Source organism: Gymnogyps californianus, chromosome 9 (genome assembly GCF_018139145.2).
Source record: "Gymnogyps californianus isolate 813 chromosome 9, ASM1813914v2, whole genome shotgun sequence".
Classification (NCBI taxonomy): domain Eukaryota; kingdom Metazoa; phylum Chordata; class Aves; order Accipitriformes; family Cathartidae; genus Gymnogyps; species Gymnogyps californianus.
In genome coordinates, this window is record NC_059479.1 from 24,538,918 (window position 1) to 24,558,057 (window position 19,140).

At 60.7% G+C, this 19,140-nt stretch overlaps 1 protein-coding gene across 1 annotated transcript in view; it reads right to left on the reverse strand.

The window, feature by feature from the left end:
* The window catches only part of NHSL2 (NHS like 2), a 34,264-nt gene extending 26,068 nt beyond the window's left edge, over positions 1 to 8,196 (reverse strand). Inside the window, 1 exon segment of the mRNA XM_050902046.1 lies at positions 7,932 to 8,196. Coding sequence (XP_050758003.1) covers positions 7,932 to 8,196 — 265 coding nt within the window.
* Between the last annotated feature and the right edge of the window lie 10,944 nt (positions 8,197 to 19,140).

The window sequence follows — 19,140 nt, forward strand, 5'->3', positions numbered from 1 at the left end:
TCACGCTGGGGCCGTGCTGCTCGGTATGGATGCGGCTGGTGACTCGAGGTGCCGGGAAGGGAGGAAAATTGCCGCTAACAGCCATTGCCTGGTTAACTGGGGGAATTAGCTTGTCCCCTCCGGCTGCTTCGATCTGCCGTCATTAGATTAACTCAAGGGGCTAACGACGCACTCCCGATCTCCATACTGCCCACCACGCTCAGCCTCCCCTCACCGCCTCACTAAGGCTCCTGGAGCTGTGACCAGCTGCCAGCCATTGCACCGTGCCAGGCTGGCATCTGTGCCCGGGGGTCAGGGCTCTGGCAGAAGGGGGTCTGTCACCCCGGTGTTGCCGGCACGTACTCACCCAGCGCCACGCACACGCCGCTGCCGGCACCCGAAGCGCCAGTCTGCTCCCCGGCCAGCGGCATCTCGGTGCCCGTGGTGGGCGGCTGTCCTCGCTGCCAGGCACGAGCGCAGGAGGAGGGCGGCAGAGCCCGCTGGCACGGGTGAGAAGAAGAAGAGCCGATTCTCCCCGCCAGCACACCCGGCCCGTTCAGCGCCGCGCCAGCTCTCGCTCAATCCAGGCTTTGTGCTGCCAGCAAACGGCCCCCGTGCGCACGCAGCAGCCAGCGCGCTGCCCGGCCCTGTGCCAGCGGCCGCGGCGTGCTGGGTATGGCCAGCGGGCATGGTGCTGGGCACCAGTACCTGGGGAGCACAGACCATGCTGGGAGCTGGATACGAGTCCCCCAGGGACTGATGGGTTCCTAAGCAGCCAGGAGTGGTCCCTGGCGGGTCCCTGTGTCCCCCTCGTGCCCATCAGGAGTGAAGTGGTGGGCACCCAGCGTGCACAAGGTTGGCATATGAGAGTCCTCGGTGGCATTTGGGCCATGCCGAGCAGTGCCAGGCGCAGCCACAGCCCCCCATGGGTGGCAGCGAGGCCACAGGACGTGCCTCGGGGGGATGCATGGGGCACCCCGCTGCACAGGGGTGTCAGGGTGGGGGTGCCGTTGCCCTGCCTGGAGGCACAAGCTGCAGCCCCGGCACCCACCGCGGCACACGGGGAGGCTGGCAGCCGGGGTGGGGGACAGGGTGGCACCCTCTGCCCTTGACCCCAGTGCTGCGCACGGGACAGGACAGCATCAGCTGGGAGGTGGGGACAGCGAGGGCTGGGTGAGGGACACTGGGACACGAGGGGCTGCGGGGGAGGACGCTGGTCGCTGGGGTGCTGCGGGGTTTGGGGACAGGACTTGTTGCTGGCAGGTCGCATCGGTGTCCCCTTCCCACACTGTGGCTGCCCCCACAAGGGGGCTGAGGGCACAAGCAGGTGGGCAGCACAGAGCCAGCTGGCACCCATGGGTGCCAGAGCATTGCCAGCCGGGCACCCCGCTTGCTTTGCCAGCCCCGCCGTGCCCCAGCCCAACGCCACAGCAGCCCGGTGCTGCCAGGACTCCTGAAATCCCCGCTCACTGGGAGCCAGGGCCTGGGCTTGGGATGTGGGGCAGGGCTATGGGGTGCCCTGAACACCCCAGCATGTGGCCGTGTGCCCCACACTGGCTCGTGATGGGGCACCCCACGCGCTGGCCCCATATATTTCACACCGGGAGCAGGGGTAGGAGCCCTGGCCCTGCCACCGGACGCGTCCCAGTCCCGGTTGGCAGTGGAGAGCCTGGCCCTGGGGTGAGCAGCTCCTGCCTTTCAGTTATTACGGTCTCAAGATGACCTTTGCTGCGCTCAGGAGCTGCAACACACACCGCGTGGAGATGGTCCGTCAGGTTTGCACGGCGTCCGGCACCTGCCAACTAGGAAAGCCCTACAAATGGCAGGCGCTGGGGGGACGAGCCGCTGATCCGCAGCAGTGCGGGCGCTTGTGGCGTCACCCGTGGGTCCCAGCGCCTGGCCCCACCGAGAAGCATCCTCTCGAGGCAGGACGGAGCCCTCCAGCCTGGCCCAGGGGGTCACCTGCTTTCCAAAACACAGCCCCACCAGCTACTGGCGCTTTGCAAAGCAACCGGCTGAAGGAGAGCGCAGGTGGCCCTTCTGCGAGTCAGGATGCTCCTTCGGGCGCTATCAGACCCCCCCCTGCCGCTCCTTGCTGCCCGGACAACCTGCACACACGCCGGGGGGAGCGGTCCCGCCTGCACGCTCACACCTTTTCCTTCTCTGAGCATCAAGGAGGTCTCCGCAGCTGGAGAACACATTGCCAAAGTGAGCTCCAACTCTTGCTTCCACATGGAGGTGAATGCATCCTTCAAACTGCTTTAAGATGACGCACGCTTCTTTGGAGACGCATAGTTGAAGCTAATCCATGTTCCTGTGCACCGTAATCGCTGCCATATTCACAGCCGACGTGATGTCGTAAGTGCTTCCTAAGAGGAACCACTCTGCTACAGAAATACTGGTACTAAAGGAGTCTCTCTTCTAAGCTCACACGGCAGGGACTGGCCCAGGCAGGAGGAAACATGAACACCAGGGATGTGCGAGGCTGCAAGGGGACAGAGGTGGCCACCTTCCCTCCTGCCTCTGTGCACTTCTTGCTGGGTGACGGGGGTCCCGAGGACCTGCTGCCCCCAAGGGACCTGCTGCCTCTGAGGGCCACAGCCCAGCTCCTGAGGAAAGACCGCCAGCCAGATCAGCTCTCACGTAAACCCTTTCAAAAAGCTACCCAAGGGTGAAAATGCTTCCAGTTGGAAGCAGGATTTGGGTCCATCTAAGCAGGAATCCCAGCCCCAGCAAAACCCCAGCAGGGAGGGAGAGAGGTCACGGCAACGAACTGGAGATGCCACCCTCAATGCCAGCTCCCAAGATGTCTGGAGTGTGTCCCCCCCTGAGCGGGACCAGGCACTGCAGGGACTGCACACCCACGGGCAGGGTGTGCTGGGGGGGAACTGCAACCACGGAGGGTGGCAAAGCCCGGCCAGGGCTGCTCTGTCCTTGCAGCAACTTCAGCGGCGTAGGGAAGCTGCGGGCAGGCAGGGATGGTGTCTTCTCCTAACCACCGCGCTGCCTGCAGCATGCATTTTCCGAGCACGGCTATCAGCCCGCCGCTGAGGACGGCCATCAGCCAAAGCGGGTCCGGGTGGGAGACGTGCGTTATTCATTTATCCGCCTTTTCGCTGAGCCGCTCCTGCAGACGGTTCCTGTTAAGAGGGAGGGTGCGGCTCCCCGCTCCCCCTCCTCTGGCAGCCGAAGCCATCCATCCCAGCCTTGGTCACCTTCCCGCCTCCCGCCCGCGCCGAGGCAGCCTTTGGGGGAGCTGTGCTCTCCCCTCCGACACCGAAATCACCGCTGGTTTGGAAAAAAGCAGGCAGGGAAAACATCTTGGGGGTCCGGGAGCTTTCTGGGAGCTGCTCTGCTCAGCAGAGGAGGCTGCGGTGCGTTGTGGCCAGGCTGAGCAGCGCCGGGCTCCCAGGGCGGGGACCTCCGCAAACTGCTTCGGCGTTGCTGTGGGGGCGAGCAGCCTTCACCCTGCGCTTGCCGCAGCCTGTCGTGATGGCCAAGGAGGCTCAGAGCTGCCCTGTGACAAGTGCTCCTTCCCGGCGGCGGTGCTGGCCGCAGCGGGTCAGGGCTGCCGGGGAGGAGAGCACCGCTCTCCCCATGCCTGCGGGCAGCGGCTGCTGGCAGGCGGGGACCGAAGCCACATCTCACTCCGAACCAACCCTTCTCATCCCCTGGGTTTGGGGTGTCTCCGTCCCCGTGGCTCTGCACTGCGAGAGCCCTGCACCGCTCCCGGCATCTTCGCTCTGACTTGAAAAGCACTGAGCCCATGGAGAGGAGCTGGCGAGGGTGGCTGCGGGGCCAGAAGGAGCGGGGCTCAGCTACCCGGCCCCCAAAACGGAGCTGTGGGTCTCCAGTAGGTTTACACGGGTGCATCCCTGGGGCTGTGGTCATGGCTGTGAGAGCTGGCTGCAGCCCCTGTCCTCAGCAGCGGCTCTGCCTGGGGCCGAGGGACAGCCCGGCCACTCCAGCCTGGCAGGACACTCGAGCAAGTCAGCAGGGTTTTTTTTTCCTTTCTTTCTTTCTTTTTTCTTTAAACTGGTGACAGGATCTGGGGGAAAACGTCTGTGCCAGCCCTTACCCACCCAGTGAGGAGAGAGCCAGGCGGAGGGCACAGGGGACAGCAGCCCCCAGGGCTGGCTGACGGCTCTGCCTATCTCGATGGCTTGTTTCAAGATGAAGGCTGGGAGGTCAGAGGATGGCGAACGCCGCATATTTCGTCAAGAGCAGTAAACAGCTCCTCCTGCCAGCACAGCCCGGGGTTTCTTCCAGAGAACCATCCCCACAGCTCTTCAGGGACGACGGTTTAAATAGCTCTCGGCGCCGGGCCCCCATCCTCTTCTTTGCTGAGATTTATTTCTAGAGCCGCTGGGTCCCAAGGGGAGAGGGCTGAGGCGGGAGCGCTGGCTCGTGTCACCCATGGAGCCACGTCCCCGCCGATGGGCAGGACGGCAGCCGGTCGGGGATCCGTGTGAGAGCCAGCAAGCCAGAGCACCAGGGGCTTTCCTGGGCTGCAGAGCGGCCCCCGCCTTCAGTGCCAAGTGCTGGCAGGAGAGCCGGGTTCAGTGCCACCCCGCCGAGACGTGGCTGTGCCGAGGGGAGCGGGATGGGGAGCGCGGTCCCTGCTCTGCCCTCGGCTGCAGCAGGACCCCTGCGCCCATCCTCACCTCCACGTGCCGGCGGGCAGGATGCGCCCAGCTCCCCCGGGACAAGCGCGCACCCCCCCCGCTCTCACGCAACTGCGGATGAATAAGAGCAGAGGAATCCGACAGCCCTTGGCTGCTGTCTCGCACTGGAAACAACCACGCTGCCTCGTCGGATTAAGCGCTCCCCCGGCCCTTCGCAGTGCGATTCCTTCGTCTGGCAGCAATGCTGCTACACCAGCATCTCCCCCTCCTGATGAGGAAGACAAAGCAGCTCCCACTGGCTCACAGCCTCTGGACAGACAGACGGACATGTCCTGCTGCACAGCGGTGACCCAAGCTCCCCAGCCGTGAGGCTTCCCTTGCCAGCGAGGAGACCCACGGCTTTTGGATCCCTTTAAACTTGCCTGGGAGGAACCAAAGCCAGGCAAAGACTCCTGGCCCAACTGAGGATGCCCAAACCCGGGAGCTGAAGTGGCGCGAGGACCATCCTTGGGCAGGGCAGACCGCCACGTGCCGACCTGAGCTGGAGCGAGCTTGGCCGTTCAGGGCCGGGCGGCCGACCCCGCGCCCTGCCTCCCCCATCCAGGCAGCGTGGCTGCGGTTTCCTAGCTGGGGTTTGGCAATGCCTGGAGCGCTCCCACTCGCTGCGAAAGCCCCGAGAAGCCCCTGATGCCCGCCATACGGTGCCAGCCGAGGAGCCAGAGGATGGGACTAACCCGGCCCAGAGGAGACTGCAGCCAGCCGCTGCTGCAGCCGGCGCCGTGCTGGGCTGGTGTTGGCTCCAGCCCTGCCTGGGAGGGATGGCTCCCGCTCCCTCCCAGGGCCTGACCCATCACTGTCCTTACAAGCTGGTCAGGCTGGCTGCGACACATCGCCCAGACCCCGCTGGCTGTGTGAAGGCTACGCCAGGGCGCGTTTGGTCCTGGGGCATTTTCCCCAGCATCTCCTAGGGACAGGACGGGGCTTTATTCCAGTTTAAGAGGAGAAACGTGATTTTTACCATTGGATCCTCTTCAAGAAATGGAAACGAGGAGAAAAAAAAAAAAACCAAACCCCGAGCGGGGTGTTGTTAAGCATTTGCTCCTCACTCAAGGGACTCTGCACAGTGCCGCAGCTCAGTACAAAGTGCTCTCACGCAGCTCTCCCTGCAGTGCCGGGGCGCCGGGGGCTTGCAAGGAGCTCCCGTCCTCCAGAGACGTGAACTGTTCCCCCGCAACAGGCTGATGCTGGAGCTCTTAGAAAAACAAACAGCAACCGAAACAGCAATCGGAATTTTGTTCTTCCCCTAAGTAAAGAGTTCAGTAAAGCCGGAGGCTCCCGCACCCCGCTGGCTGCAGGAGCAGCGGTGGGGGATGGATGAGGAGCAGGCAGGAGAGTGGGTGGCTTGTGCTCCCCTTGGGGTGCGGGGACAAATGCAAACCCCCCGAGTCTCTGTGCCGCCGGAGCAGGGGTGAAGGGGAGGTGCGGTGGGCACGGCTCCGCTCGCTTCACACCGCCCCAGCTATTCCCACAAAAAAAAAAAAATCAAAGCATTTTTATCACCGCGCGCCTCCGACCCCCAGCTCGCCAGCCAGCTGAGAGAGCCATCCCTGCACATCTGCATACATGCATATTCATGACGCTCTAATGAGGAGCTGCAGCACGGGAGGACTATTTGCCCGCTGCGTTACACACACCGCTTGCAACTAGTTGTGATGTTGCTCAAAGAGAAACTCCAGGCGCACGGCACTGACGTGCAGCTGAAAACACAACCCGGGGGCTACAAACCCAGCGTGCCCGCAGCAGCCACTGCCTCCCCACCCTCGCCGCGCTGCAGCCAGCCCTGCCGTCCCCGACGCCGTCCCCCCCGCCTCCCGCAGCCACCACGGCAGCACACAAGGCTCCTGCGGCCACCGAGAGCCTTCCCAACCTGCCGGCCAGACGCGGGTGGCGAGGGGCCATCTGGTCACCGTCACGGCCAGCTCCTCCTCCGGGAGACACCGGTCCAGCACGTAGGGTGGTGACGCTGCAGGGTTTGGCACTGCACTGGTGCTGTGCACGCGTCAGCGTGGGCGACTGGGGTACCTCCTTGTCCCCTCATTTCTCTACTGGCCGATGCACGGGACAGCGGGAGCCTCTTCTTACCCCGACAGCTGATTTACTCCAGCAGCATTTGCAAGAGCAGTGCATCTCCTAGGCCGAGGCTGAGCGCTCTGCTTGCTCCCTGCATCCGGGAAGCACGCTGCGAGGGTCTGGCAGTCATTTCCCATGGCTCCACGCAGACGGAGCAGCAAAACAGCACTTGCAAGGGGGTTTGCCGAAAGCACAAGAGGCACGCGTTTTGCCAAGGGCCTGAGAAATGTGCTGCGCTTCTGGGGAAAACGTGCTCGAACAACACTCCCCCTCCCCGCCCCACAAAGCCTTTTAAAATAAACTTTTATAAACAATTCCAAAACGAGCTTATTTTAAGCTCCTCTGAAACAGGCTGCCCGCTTCTGACCCAGCACAGAAGCCTGTGCCAAACCGAAACGCTTGAAATGGGAAATGAAAGCAGTCCAGGCAAAAACAAACCCCGCTCGCTGCCAGGAGAGGGGATGAGCAGACAGGACGCCCGGGCTACAACTTGTCATTTTCCCTGGCCACACAAAACCCCGAGTGAAAGCTGCTCCACGCTGATCTGCAGCTACACGCTGGCTGAAAGCACAGCGAGGGGACGGCCACCTCGGTCCCCTGCCCCGGGACGGGAGTGAAGCATCCAAGGCAAGGACAGTGGTGCGGAGGCGAGAACCAGCCCGGCGTCCCCGCTTTCCCAGAAACAGCCCCCGGTAATCGGCGACGCAGCGTGAAACGCGTGCTTGGCCGGCAGCCTGGAAAATGCCCACTGCGTGCGGGAAAATAAAGGCCAGGCAGAGGGAAAGGCTGCTGCTGAGCTGTCCCGACCTCACCCCAACGCGACAGGCCGGCACGCTCCCCCAGTCTGCCCCAGCTGCCGGGAGGAAAAGGGCTTCGCGGTGGCATCGCCGCTCCTCGGCCGCCCCGTTCCCCGGCTCCGCCAGACCTCCCCGCCGATGGAAGAGCGGGGACCTCGACAGCAGGAGCCGGCGTGGGTCAGCCACCCCGGAGAGGGGACGCGGGGCACCCGGGGGGGAGCAAACCACGTCGAGGGGAACAGCGCCGGAGACCCCTCCCTGCACTGGGGAGGGGAGACGGGATCCCTCTCGGAGCGGGGTGCAGCCCCGACGGGTGGCACCCCCAGCCGCGCATCCCCCCCCCGGGGCCGGGGGACCCAGGGAGCTCCCCCCCCCCGGGGGCGGGCGGGGGTCGCCTTACCTGGGGCGGCGTGCGCCCCGCGCAGCGGCCGGCCCCGCAGCAGCGCCTGCAGGCGGGCGGCTCGACGGTGCAGCCGCCCGGTGCGGCGACCCAAGGCCAGGAGGTGACCCTCGATGTCTCCCAGGAGGGCGAGCGAGTGGCCGCAGAGGTCGGCGAGCTGCCGGAGCAGGGTGAGCGCTGCCAGGCTACAGACGTCCCGCAGCTCGGCCAGCGGCACCGCCGACCGCCCCCGCCGCCCCACCACGCTCCGCTTGTAGAACGGCATGGCACGGCTCGGCACGGCTCGGCACGGCACGGCTTCCCCCCCCCCCCCCCGCCCCGGCCAGCCCCGCGGCTGCGAGGGCTCTGGGCCGGCAGCGGCGCCGGGGCTCGGGGCCGGCCGGTGGGAGGAGGAGGAGGAGGAGGAAGAGGAGGGAGGGGCGGCCCCGCTCGGGGGATGCTCGGGCCGGCGGCGGGGCCCGGAGCCGCATCCCGGCAGACGGGAGGGAGAGACCGGAGCCGGTGCGGTGGGCTGCCAGGAGCCGCGGGTCCGCTCCGGGCTGTCTCCCGGCGGGACCCCCCGGCGCCGGCACGGCTCGGGCTGAGGGCACGGGCACCCCCCGGTGCCGGCTCTTCCCTCCCGGTGCCCGTTCGGGAGGGCACGGGCACGCCCGGTGCCTGCTTTCCCCACCATCAGCGGTTCCCCCAGGGCCGGGCTGGCGGGGGGTGCAGGCCTTCCCACGGCCCCCTGGCTCAGCTTCCCTGGGGTTTTGGCGTGAGGCTTTGGGGTTGCTGTTCGCCAAGAGGAGGGCAGAAGCCCAGTAGATGCAGCAGGGAAAGCACATAAATCTTGCATTTTTCTGGCATTCCTCTCCTGTGGATGTTCTCGGCCCCCAGCAGCTGCTCTCCTCTGCCCGTCCCCCCTCTCCCCAGTGCACGCTAAAGCAAATATTTGTGCTGGCCCAGTAGCAAAAATTCCCCTGTTTGAAACCATCTGCAACCTGCCATCCCTCTGGGGTGGCACTGGGATGCCGCGGAGCTGCACTGGCTGCCGGTCTCCCGAGTCGCTGCAGGCTGTGTGCGCGGGGGCTCCCCAGCCCCTGGGCAGCCCGGTTTGGGCACGGCTTGGGCAGCGTCGGAGCTCGGGCAAGGCGAAGCCGCTGAGCAGAGGTGTGGGGCTGCCTTCTCCCCCGGGGGAGGGTGGGCACCTGGAATGGGATTTCACTGCAGCCTCTGAAGCCTCTTCCTTCAGGTCCCTGGACTTTTAAGCTTCATTTTACAGCCACAGTGGGTCTGTACGTCACCCTGGGGCCACGCTGCTGAGTGCCCCAGTGCTGTGTGCCCCTGGCTGTGTCCAGTGCACGGGACAAGCCCGGCGAGGGTCAGGGCGCCAGGCACAGGGCAATGAGTTGGGTTTTCCAGTCCTTCGGTCAGGCTGCTCGCAGTGAGGCCCCGGCTGAGCGCAGGAACTCTTCCATCCTGGGCAAGAGCAGCAGTGAGGGCAGCAGTGAGGGCAGGATCTCCACCAGCACTCGAGCAGCCTTTTGCCCTTCCCTAACCAGGCTAAATTTAACATGTTGTTATTTGATCTGTTCTTCATGACAGTATTTTTTCCTCTTCAGTAAGAAAAACGTGCATTGGCAGCACGTTCTTGTGGCTGTACGGGTGTCCCCTGGAGGGGACGCAGGCCTGAAGCACAGTGCCAGGGCAGGAGGGAGGGGGGAACCCTTTGGTGGCTCCTAAGAGTCTCTTGGGAGGCCGGGTTTAATCTGAAAATGCATTTACTAGTTCCTGGCCTGCATCTGCCCCTGTGCTGGCACGTGTCCTGGGCAGCGGGCAACAGCAAAAGTCGAGAGAAGAGCGGCCCTGGTGGGTGCACCCCCAGATCCAGCTAGCCCGGCACCCCGTCCCCAGCAGCCCCAGTTGCCTGGGGCAGAGTAGGAATGGAATTCATACCGGGAATTTCCTGAGCTGGGTGCCATTTCTCCCTGCATGGTGAACCTTGCTGGACTCCTGAGCTATTCATGCTCCGCTTGGGCTTGTGTAAATGTTTGTGCATCCATGTGACGAACACACCACTGCCTTGCCTTGCCTTGCCTTGCCTTGCCTTGCCTTGCCTTGCCTTCCCTTCCCTTCCCTTCCCTTCCCTTCCCTTCCCTTCCCTTCCCTTCCCTTTGTTTCCCTTCCCTTCCTTTCTCTTCCTTTACCTTCCACCTTTTTAGCTTCATTAGGTGCCCCTTAGCTCTTCTCTGTGATGAGAGCTCAACAACGTCTTCTCCAGCACACTGTCGGAGCTCTCCTGTGTTGTCTCTTCCCTGGGCTGACGAGACCACGGTGGTCAGCACCTTCCCAGGTGAAGTTCAGGCAGCAGGTAGGAGCTGAGGAGCACTGGCGGGCTTGGCTCTCTCCCCAGCACACGATGCTCCAGGACTTTACGTTCTAGCTGCACGTTCATACTCTGCTGCCGGGATTTCCCTGCAGCCAGACTCCTAGGTGTGTTCCTACAGTGGTGGGTCAGGGGAGGTGGGTGTGTTGTAGGGGCAGCAGAAAGCCTACAGGATGGCTTCTTTTTAGCGTCTGATGGGCTTCCAACCAGCTGGGGGGCAGCTAGGACAGCCTACAACCCCCTGGCTGGCCTGGCCCCATGGCAGGGGGCCGTGGGCAGGCAGAGCCTGGGAGATGAGGGCTGTCCCAGTTTGAGCAGGACAGAGGGTGGAGAGCGAGAGCCCCGATGAAACGGTTTGGGATGAGCGGAGCGGGTGCCGGAGACGGCGCGAAGGCGGTGGAGAGGAGAGGGCTGGCTTTCCGCTGCACGCAGGAGTCCCCGTGCACGGATGCGGGCTGACGCCTCGAATGGGAGCTCTTCCAGCGCGAGGGGTTAAGCCGGAGAGGGCAAATCCAACACGTCATCGCAACCGCAGGTTTGAACCGATTTAGCCCAGATGCGTGTCTCCCCATACACCCTGCCCTGGGAGAGGCCAGCTTTTGCGTACTGCCTGTGAAACCGCACAGTAGCTTTGTTGAGGCACCTCCCCTGCCAGCACCATGCAGGTCTCTGTGTGTTGCAGATGGGGAAACTGAGGCACGGGGTCACATCCCGCCGGGAGGTAAAGAGGGTGAAGTCAGCCCCATTGTCTTGGCCTGGTCAGTCGCTGATCATGAATCATCGTCCGGGCAAGGAGAGCATCTGGAGCCCATCAGGATCAGCGGTATAGGTCTAGTGGGGAAGAACAGGCTGTGCCGAGTGGGGGGAGCCCGCTCCACTCTGCTCTGCTCATCTCCCATCCCCAGCCCACCCGCCCTTCCCGGCACTGACCTCTCCTACTGCCAAACGAGAAAGAACACACACGGACAATGTGCCTGTTTTTGTGGCTTTTCCAACAGAGATCTGCTTGTTTCAAGATTTCCTTATAGAGCAAAATTCAAGAGCCAGGTTCAGACTGTCCTTCCTAACAGCTGCAACGCACGCCCGGCCGGGATCCTGCCGGCGGTCAGGGGCGAAGGCAGGGAACCCCACCTAAACATGAACTTATCCAATTTTCTTCTGGTTTCGAGGCGGTTTCCTCTTTCTCTGCCTGGTGATGCAGGTTTGTTACGGCAGCCGTGCCGAGGTGTTCGGTGTTTGCTTCGGCTCGTTCCCAGGCCTCGAGGCTGGCTTAGCGAGCAGGAGGATTTTAAGCCTGGTAAGTGGCAAGGGCTTTTTGTTTTGCTTTCTGTGTGCCTTTGGCCTCATTTTCAAGCCTTTCTCTGCAACTGGAGAGGGCTGAACACCTTGCCATTGAGTGCAAGCAGAGATCCTCAGGTAATCACCTGACTCCGGGAGCCAGGGGATTCATAAAACCATCACACAGTGCAAGAGCCTTAATAAATGACAAAATCTGGTTGCTTAGCAACTTAAACTGGCTTTTTTCTAAATGGAGTGTGTTTTCCTTAAGTCTTCTGTCAAGTATTATAGCATGAGAAAACTAAAATGACCCTTTAAATGTGAAGTAAGCTGCATAATGAACTCACCACATTATGATGATGATCATTACATTAAGAGTGGGGCTTGCCAGGGCAGGAGGGCTGGAAATGAGCAGCCACAGCCCTGCAATAGCTCCGGAGGTGCTGGACAAGCCCCAGGCGAGAAATCCCTTGGGGAAGCAGTGCGGGAGCAGCGTAGCCCCGTGCCTGCACTGGGTTATTTCCCCTCAGGTGCGGGGGTCTCAGTTCTCTGCCGGGGCCGGACCCCTCGGCATGGGCAGAGCCAACAGCCAGGCGCTGCTCCAGGGATGCAACTCGCTGTAATGGACGTGCGAAACCCCGGCGCATGGAGCGATGGGCTCGGGATCCTGTGGGAAACAGCTCAGTTGGCTGCGGGCCGGGAAGGAGCTCAGCCAGTTCTGCAAACATTGATTGCAACCAGATGCTGCAGGGGAAGCTTTTCCTGCTCCGGCTCCGCTCCGCCCCGCAGCGGAGCATCTCCCCAGGGAAGGGGGACATGGCATGCCCTGGAGGTGATGCCTCGGGTGAGCTTTTTTGGGTGGCAGGGCTTCGGATGAGCCTCACATGCTGGTGAGGGGGCAGGGGATGGGGATGCCAGGATGCTGGAGGGGCTTAGCAGGGGGACCTGGCCTTTCTCCTTCTCCCCTGCTTGTCCTGGGGCCTCCCACTGCAGCAAGCACCAGGCAGCAGCTTTTAAGCTACGAAATACTTGCCAAAGTGCACCGGCTCGGACAGCTGCTGGCTTGGCCTCCACTTTGCTTCCAGCCGAGAGGAGCAGCGGGGAGGGAGCAGGAGGCACGTCAAGGAGCGCAGAGCCCCGAGCAGCTTCGCCCGGCCGCCCTCGCCCCGCAGCTGATGTAATGCCGCGCTGGAGGAGCGGGGGGACATGTTTGGCAGCGAGGGCTGCCAGATGCCTTGTATGGCTGGGGTTTCCTCCGCTCTCTCACTTGCTGGGGACTCCTGCGAGCTGCTGTGCAACCACCCAGCCTTGGGTTTTGCTGCAGTCTCTGCAAGGCGGCCAGCGGGGCAGCTTGGGCTGCCTGGTCCTGCCCTTGCCTTGCAAACCCCGCCAGGAGCCTGTGAGGCTGACTGCCGGGTGCACACGCTGCAAGGGCAAGACAGTAAATGCCTTTGCCTTGGGTCTTCTCACTTAACGTCTGGTGATATGAGTAAGGATCATCATCTCTTTACAAAATTGTCCACCCCAGATGCGCTCTTGGAAGCTTATACAGCCAGAGCAGTGACACCGGCTGGGACCGATGCCTGTGGGGTTCAGTGTCCAACAGCCAAACTTGCATTTTTTGCAGAACTGCTTCTTACTGCATCGAGACCTCGATCCCGAGGGCAACACTCGGCTGGAGCCCACAGCCGCGGAAGTGAATCAAGCTTGCACTCCCCATGGGCAGCATCTGACCAGAGCAAGACGTGATGGGTGCAGGCTCCGGGCCGGAGCTGCTCTGCTCCAGCTGCTCCCAGGACCCTTCACCCCGGGTCCCTGCCATGCTGCCCAGATGCCTGGATCCCTCCTGTGCCCAGCGTGCAGCGAGCGGCAGGCGTGGGGCTCCCACCGGCCTCCCAGTGCCCACTGGAGGGTGCTCTCTGCCAAGGTTTGCACCGCAGATGCTTCCGAGCAGCCCTTGGTGCAGCAGCTGGTGAGAAAAAAATAAGGTAGAGGTTGGAGCGGTTTTGCTGGGGCCTGCAAGTGAAGTCGCTTCCCCAGCGAGGAGGCAGTGCCGGAGCCCAGCGGGCACAGTGTGGGTCCCCCACTGGAGCCGCGCTCCCTGGAGCCAGCTCCTGCCTCTCCTTTGCCCCCCAGTGCCCTGCGTTGGTTTGCCCTCCTGGGTGGTTGCTGTGGGGCCGCGGTTTTGTGGAGCGGCAGCCGAGGGAGCACGGCTGCTCCGTGTGCCCGAGATGTGGGTAAACACCTCCAGCCCACGCTTCACAGCCGTGCCACTCACCGTGGCCTTGGGGCACCCTGCCTTGGAGCCTGCGGGGCTGCGGCTCCCAAGCCGTCTCTTATGGTCCCTCTGGGAAGTCCCTTTCCCACTCCTGCTCCAAAATCCAGCAGTTTCTGCAGCCTCCCTGCTCACCCTGCGCCTCCTCCCAGGACTTTCCAACCAGCCTCTGCAGTTTTATGGAGCAGCTCCCAGCACAGGCGCACAGGCTGCAGGGGCCGTGGCTCTGGTCGGACACGGTCCCGCAGCCCAGGACACTGAGGGCAGGACAGGGAACAGCGCCTGGGGTCAGACTTTGCTTCCGTGCAATCCCCTTTATTTACTGAGTTACATGCAAGGCCTCCAGAATTTCATCTGAGTAGCATGAAATATCCCCACTCAGGCAAATGGACCCCAGCTACTGCCTCCTCCCTGTCCCTATCCTCCCACTAAAAATTAATTGGCAAACCAGATACTCCAAGACCGTCTCCTACAACCAGGTCTTCTCACTGATGCTATTCACTACCAAAATTGGGTACCGCATCCCCTGTTCTTAGCTCATGCATGGTCCTAATCATTACAGTAGGATACATGGTCCTAATCGTTATAGTAGCTCTTTTTCTCTTTAAATTAGCTCACTTCTACCCTGGTAGGGACTGCCGCACGCTTTGGAGCCGGGCTTTGCACTCGCTGAAACTTGTGTGCTGCAGGATTTGTTTGTTGAAGCGGGTATTCAGCTACAAACTCATCACCCAGTTCCCTGGCTTAGGTTTCTCTGAGGTGCTTACGGGTTTTTCTGGATTCAATTAACTTCCCCCTGTGTCATCTGCGAACTGGGCTCTGCTTTCCAGTTCTTTCTCCTTTCCAGATCACTGCGGAAAACATTAACAGACGCAACGATGAGATCCACGGTGGTAGTGTTCACAAAAAATTGAAGATTAAGCCCCCTTAGTTTTCTGAGTCGTTTTTTTTCCATAACGGTATTCTTCTCCTGGCCTCTTGCCTGTCTTTAGTGCTGCACCTTGCTCAGACATCTGGCTAGCCCAAATAAGCTGTACCTCCTGTTGGAAGTAGGAGCAGTATCGGGGATGTTTTGGAGAGGCTGACACATTTTCCTTCACGGAATCCATGTCATCCCATCTGTGCTCCGTTAGTCTATTTTTAATCACAATTTAAAAACATTTTCCAGGAACAAATACAAAGCTTACTGGCCTGTAATTCCTCCAACCCCTAGCGATGTTTTAGGTCCAGGTACATGATTTGCTGCCAGGTAGAGCAGGGGCTGCATTAAAGGGTTGCATATTTTTGAAAGCAGATCAACAATTGAAGTCTCCCCCTTTTTTATCACGTTATTACACCTTGTTGAGTCACCGTTGTGCACCTAATTGGTTTTCTTGAACTAGAGGCTGGTAATATTCCCCTACAAACCTCAGCTCCTGCCAGCCTGCACGCTGAGTCCTGCAGATGACCCACGCGACTGTGCGTGCACTCTTGGCATCATGTCCTTCCTGCTTGGAGGGCTTACTTTGGGATGAAGGGCTGCACTTAAGCGAAGAAGTAATGTGGATTTCATAGGTTGTTCTGAGTGCAGCTTGCTGTACTCCCTCCAGATTTCCTTCGACACCGAGACCAGCACGTGCTGGTTTGCAGCGAGCCCCCTGAGCCAGCCCACAAGCCTTGGCTGATGCAGGACACCAACAAAGCTGGAGTGCAAGGAGGGGTGTTCTGTGGTGGGGTCTCTCCGGGGTTTCCTCCCACGGAGGAGGTGTCTCTGCCATACTCACGTGTAAAGTGCCCCAGTGCTGGGGGACAAGCTTGTGCAACGCTGCCCGTGGCCAGGCCCTGGGGGCTCAGGGCAGGAGGGGGCTCTGCGTCGCTGGGGCACCAGTGCCACCAGCCGCTGTGCAACGGAGCTTAACCCCACGTCCCGACCCAATTTCTAATCTGCTCTGCTCTTGTCCCGTAGTACTGTTCGTACTTTCCTGGTGCAGGCTTTGGAGACAGCGTGCATGAAAGCTCCTGCTCTAAAGGCTCCGGGATTTTGTCCCTCTGCAAAATCACACACGGCTGCAAAGCACCAGGGAGAAGGGCCACCATTTTCCATAGGGCTGTGTTCCCCATGGAGGAAGCCCTCATGTCTTTCAGAGGCGGCAGCTGACCCATCCTCCTCGCAGGGAGCACAGCGTTACAAGGATGAGTCCTCACCTGCAGGATTACCGCAGTCCCTTGGCACGCGGGAGCCGAACATGCCCACGCCTTTAAGCAATGCCAGGCAGAACCGGGGGTACACGTGTTAAAATCTGCCCCACCTTACCCGGGGTTTGGCAGGGCTCCTTGCACCCCAGCCTGCCTCAACAGCTCATTCTCTTCCATTAGCACGCGGTGGCAAGAGGAGTGTCACTCAGGGTGATCAATCACTGCCGCTTCCCATTATGATAATAAATGTCTCCCGCTTCCTAATTTGCTCTCCTAGTTCTGCCAGCCGCGGCTGTGCTCCCCACACATATTAAATGCGTGACGAACATTGTCATTACTGTCCGTGTCATTCACTAAGTGACTCTCAGCAGGTTAAATAAATGTTGGTTAGAACTTCTCCCCGTAATGATGCACCACCGCGTGCTCGGGAGATGCACCCTCCTCCCCCCTTTGCTGCCCAGCTCCTCTCCGGGAGCCAGCCTGCTGCCTGCGAAGAGGCCAGGAGCCGGAGGTGGGTGTCTGCATGCAGTTTGCACACTTGTTGCCCTGTTCCCCAAACTGGTGCCATACTGGGAACGCAGTGGCACAGGGCTCTCGAGCCTCCTCCAGCGGCCAAGTCCTGCACTGAGCCTTGCCCGAAACAACTCCCCCGGACTTCAGACCCATCACAGAAGTGAAAGCCCATCCTTCTGCTGTCTCCCAGGCCCCTTCACTATCTATCTGGTTTCAAAATCTTCCTCTACCGTCCTCCCAAGCAGCCCAGCCCAGCAGCACGTCAGACAAGCTGCTCTGTCGCTAACGCAAGTGCTGATAAGGTCACATATGGCTGCTTGTGCATCAGCTGTTTTACCCATGAGCTCTGGGCCCTGGGCCACGAGCGAGCGCCAAGCCGGTGAGAGCATGTGTAAGCTGTCGTTGGCCTGCGTCTTCCGAAGCGGCAGCAGAATCAGACAGAAAACAAAGATCGCGAGAGCTTTTGCACAGGGGCACCCCACGTCTGACTCGACGCCGGCAAGTCTCCCCGTGGGAAACGCCTGTGCAAGGTGATGGAAGCCTGGCAGCATCCCTGCCCTGCCTGCTGCCACACCGCCAGAGCCCCGGCACCGGGGAGGTTAAATCGGCCACGCTGAGAGGGTTAGGATTTCGGCTGCGTCAGAGTTTCAGCAGCAGCTGTGGTTTCCCCGAGCGGTGCCGTAGCAAGCTGTGAGGTGGGGAAGTTTGCAGAGGAAATGTGTGGCAGCGCTGGGGGTCCACCATAATTTATATGTTGCAGTGAATAAAAGTTGATGAGGGATCTGGAAAGAGCGAGATGCAAGTGAATGCTATCAGCAGCCGGGTTGGAAGCTGGACATATCCAGAATCAGCCTGAACGCGTCGGGGCTTGCCAGGGAACCGGGGCAAAGGGGTCTCTGAAACACTGCCTGAGACAGAGAGGCAAGAGAAAACCTTTAAAAATGAAGCAGAAAGGAAACAGTGGCCCAAGGAAACGGATGGTGCTCAAGGGACCTGGGTGCAAGCTGGGAAGCACCAGACCTGGAGCCCTCTCTCTTGAGGGACCACTAGTGGTGGTGGTCCCAGTGCATCCACCCAGGAGGGATGCACAAGTGGGAAACTGAGGCACGTTGGGTGCCAAGCCTCTTATTAATAAAAAGACACTCGATGCCTCAGCAGAAAGCCAGCAACACACGTCAGGACTGGCCAGGCGCCACGTCATGGTGCAGCATGCACCACACATGATTTACGTGCTGCAAACAGCAGCCGGGGAGGAGGGGATGAGATGTGGTGGCAGTTCAACTAATGCCTCATTTGGGAAGACGAGTGTTTCAAAAATGGTCTTTCGATCAAGATTGCTGGTTATTCCATACTACTGGAAAGGTTTGAAAATGAGCTTTTTTATGCGTACACCCCACTGGCTGGAACAGCCAATTCAGTGTTTCATTAATACATACATTACACTTCATTTTTCTCCTTGGAGGGGACAGAAAGCGAAAGGGATTCAGAGGGGGCTGTGAATTTGATCCAAAACTACTGAGCTGTGGCCAGCAACCTGCAGGCGGCTTTCCTTCAAATCTTGGGCCAGCTAGGGTCTCGTCTGGCAGAGCTCAAGCCATTCAAACCTCAATAGAAAACAAGAAGACACAGCTCAAGACACCTAAGACTGTAACCCCAGCTGCTGCGAGCAGTAATCCTGCATGCCCACACCACCCAAGGGGTCCTGCATGCACCAGGGCGCAGGGCGATTTGCAGACCAGAGCCCCGTGGTGGTGGCCAGGGTAGACGCTGCGCTCAGGTCAGCCGCTCTCCCCGACACAGAGGTGCTGCCCAGCACCATCTTGTTACCTGTCCTTTGTCACAGGGACCTGGCCTGTCCCATCTCCCTGTGGGCAGGCCACCAGGAGAGAAGATGCTGTGCACTGCCGCTGTCCCAGCCGTCCCAGCCCTGTCCCCTGTCCCCCTGTGCAGCCCTGGGGTCAGGCATGTCTCGGGGAGATCAGGGAGACACAGGGTGCCTCAAATGTCCATATATCACCGGCATAGCCTTCCCGTAGTTCCTTCAAGCCCTGCTTTACTCAAGCTGTCTCCTAATGCAGTGTTTGCATGCGCGATCTTGCCTCTTCCAGGCAGAGGGCACTGAGATTGCTTTTGGATATTTCTTGCCCTGATTTTCAGAGATTTAAGTGCGGCCAGTTCCTGGTTTGCAAAGCTGTGAGTTTTGCTGAACCTCCCATCCTAAAAGGACTCAAGACACCAGCAGCGACCGGGATTTCTCCCCGACAGTCCTGTGACACAAATGGAGACACTTTCTCTCTCCTGTGGTGTCCTTTTAATTTGTGAGCAGAGGGCAATGGTTCTGGGAGGCAGGAACCCCGTGCTCCCGCCCAGCTGTACCACCAGGCTCCACACCCCCCTCACACCCAGGGCATGTGCGCAGCAGCCCAAAAACATCAGCCCGGGGGTGGCCGGGACATGGGACATGCAGCAGCCAGGCTCTCTGCTGGGAATTGGGGTAGGGCCAGGATCAGGGCCCTTGGATCACTCCAATGCAGCTTATTAAAGAGAAACATGGGACGATGAACCAGCCTTCCCTGCGGTGGAGATGCTCCTCCTTGTGCCAG